Genomic DNA, 2,591 nt, shown 5'->3' with positions numbered 1-2,591 from the left:
TGAGTGGCTGCAATCTCTCCAGGTTTTATTATAACATGCTGAATTTAAACTCAACAATTTTAACAAATAATTCAGTTAGAACGACAGCTAATGAAACTCTGGAGATATATCTTCAAAACTTGACCTTAAAAGTTCTACTTAGATACATTTCCTTTCTATAATGAACACAAACTTAGATGAATGATAAACACATAAACATGAGTACCTTGTAAGATAATTAATTCCTCAATATACCAAAAGATGGCAGTAAAAGTTATTCCCCTCTTTTATATTACACTGTTTGAAACGCTTCATTACTCTACTAAGTACTTTTTCTAAGGAGTGTAGATATCCTCTACATTAGTGGTAAATAGTACTAAATATGGGTTCTAGATACGTTTTTTGGTTACAAATGTAGGGATACTTTATTGTTTGGTAAAAATCTTAACATCTTAGGATATACATTTAAAGATGTGAACCAAAGCTGTGAAGATAGATGTTTATAATACTAAATAGAAATATTGATGAAATTACAACATTTTTATCTAAATAAGCTTAACCAGTGTTTAATATAAATGAATGGTAGTGGTTTGTAAGAAAATGGAGTTGTTTAAAATGAATGATTAGTCAGGTAAGAAAAATAATCAGGAAAGTTCGTAAGTATATTTTTCTCCTTAATGTATTGTCTGTTTCTTTATAGAGGAAATAACTGTATTCGTATTTCTAACACACAAAGGAACAACATCCAATGAACTAACTAATGTGTACGAAACGTCAAGACAATCGTGTAGTAAAGAACTTAGTGGACCAAGTACGAAAGATTTGGACTGTAGAACAACAATAAATAACGACAAAGTATGTGAATCATTGGAAGAAGATTCAGCCAATGTGAACGTTGATGATGAACAACCGTACAGTAATGGCGATGTTAAACTTCATGTGTCACTAAAAGAAGCTCTGAAAATGAAAGAATTTTATCTTTTATCTATAGTTTGTATTTGCTCATATTTTCCATTCATGTTTGTAAATGTGTTTTATAAGGTAAGTTTATGAACTTGATATTAGTTTATTTTCTAAGGTTTCTTTCAAGCTATAACCATGAAAGTTTATAACTCTATTAACTACGATTTTCATTTAAAAATTAATGATATTCTCATCATCAACCATTTTGTGATACAGGATGGAACCGAACCCATTGTGATGTTCAAACTAATATAAAATAAGAATAACTTGTAGTTAGTTACAAACTAAGTACCAACAATAGGAATGTGTTGAGACTTAAAAAATACTTTTATACTATTTTTCAGACATATGGACAGACGTTTATACAAGACGACACGTTTCTAGCCACCACTGGTTCTGTAGCTGGAGTTGTTCATGCCCTCAGTCGAGTGAGTGTGGGCTTAACTCATGACAAATTATCTTACAAGGTAAGAATGTGTAAAGTGATGTAACTTGTGTTGTTATAAATAATTATTGAAATAATATTAGTTGTATCAAATGTATACTGTCGTTATGGCTCAGCGGTTAAATAGCGGGCTTATAATATTAAAATTCGGGTCTCGATCCTTGCCGCGGGAACAACATAATCCCGTTGTTTGCTTTACAATTAAGTAATAATTTATTTTAATAATAAATAAAAGTAACGTGTAATAATTTGTTATTCAACTGAACCTTATGGGACTCAATATCAATTTTCTTCTGGATTGGAATTACAACGATGACAAAGTTAGTTCAACAATGACTGTAGATCTGGAACACTGTTGAATTTGTTGGCATTCCCAAGATGGACAATAGACAAATACGAAGATGTTTTTAGAAAAAATAAAGTTCGCACAACGTTGGGAGATAAAAGCAATAAAATAAAATCACTGTAAAAGCACAACATTGAAATAGAAACAAATTTTATTTTGCGACGTTAGAAACTGCTATTCGTCAAGTTTAATTCCATTTTGAAATTAAATCTGAGGAAAGGTGGTCGCTCGAAATGTTACTAGATAAAGTAAATTTGTTTCTATTTAAACATTGTATTTTTACAGTGATTTCGTTTCAAAAAAGTTGTTGCATTCATACTTATAGTAAACTGTACATCACCTATCACAAGAGTCGCGTCCTTCATAATGGTCTATTACATTTTCCTAAATCAATGCTCTTTGGGTAGATTAGTGATTGAGTCAATGCTGAAACAACACTAGAAGTCAACTATCACAAAAGTTGACTTAGGAACAGGGTATGCTCTATGTCCACACACATCTTATTACTCAAACTAAAATAATCCCAGCTCGCTTTAACGAAAATTAGCATTATCAAATAAGACGGACTTATTCAAATTATATAATGCGAATTTACTTTGTAGTCTAAAATTCCATAAATAAACTTTTTTAATCAAATTCTTCTAACCTGATTTGACTCTTGAGGTAATTCTTTGTACATTAGCAGCCCAATCAGTAGAATACCACCAGTAACACTTGCCATTATCAGAAACAAAACAGGAACACTTTCTATAATTTCATCATTGTAAAAAAACCTGAAAAAATATAGAAAGTTTACTCGTTAATGAAAAATTAAGTTGGTTTATGAAATAATTTAATACTATATTGATTAATTTAATA

The 2,591-nt window shown here is 30.3% G+C and overlaps 1 protein-coding gene across 1 annotated transcript in view; it reads left to right on the top strand.

The window, feature by feature from the left end:
* The window catches only part of LOC111084137, a gene marked incomplete at its 3' end in the record, with an annotated part of 2,498 nt that extends 1,089 nt beyond the window's left edge, over positions 1-1,409 (top strand). Inside the window, exons 3-4 of the mRNA XM_022380919.1 lie at positions 680-1,020; positions 1,287-1,409. Of these exons, the coding sequence (XP_022236627.1) occupies positions 680-1,020; positions 1,287-1,409 (464 nt within the window). The remainder of the gene's footprint in view (positions 1-679; positions 1,021-1,286) is intronic.
* Between the last annotated feature and the right edge of the window lie 1,182 nt (positions 1,410-2,591).

Source organism: Limulus polyphemus, unplaced genomic scaffold (assembly GCF_000517525.1).
Source record: "Limulus polyphemus unplaced genomic scaffold, Limulus_polyphemus-2.1.2 Scaffold13968, whole genome shotgun sequence".
Taxonomy (NCBI): domain Eukaryota; kingdom Metazoa; phylum Arthropoda; class Merostomata; order Xiphosura; family Limulidae; genus Limulus; species Limulus polyphemus.
Note: the sequence above shows the minus strand (reverse complement) of the source record. Positions and strands in the feature narration are given on the sequence as shown.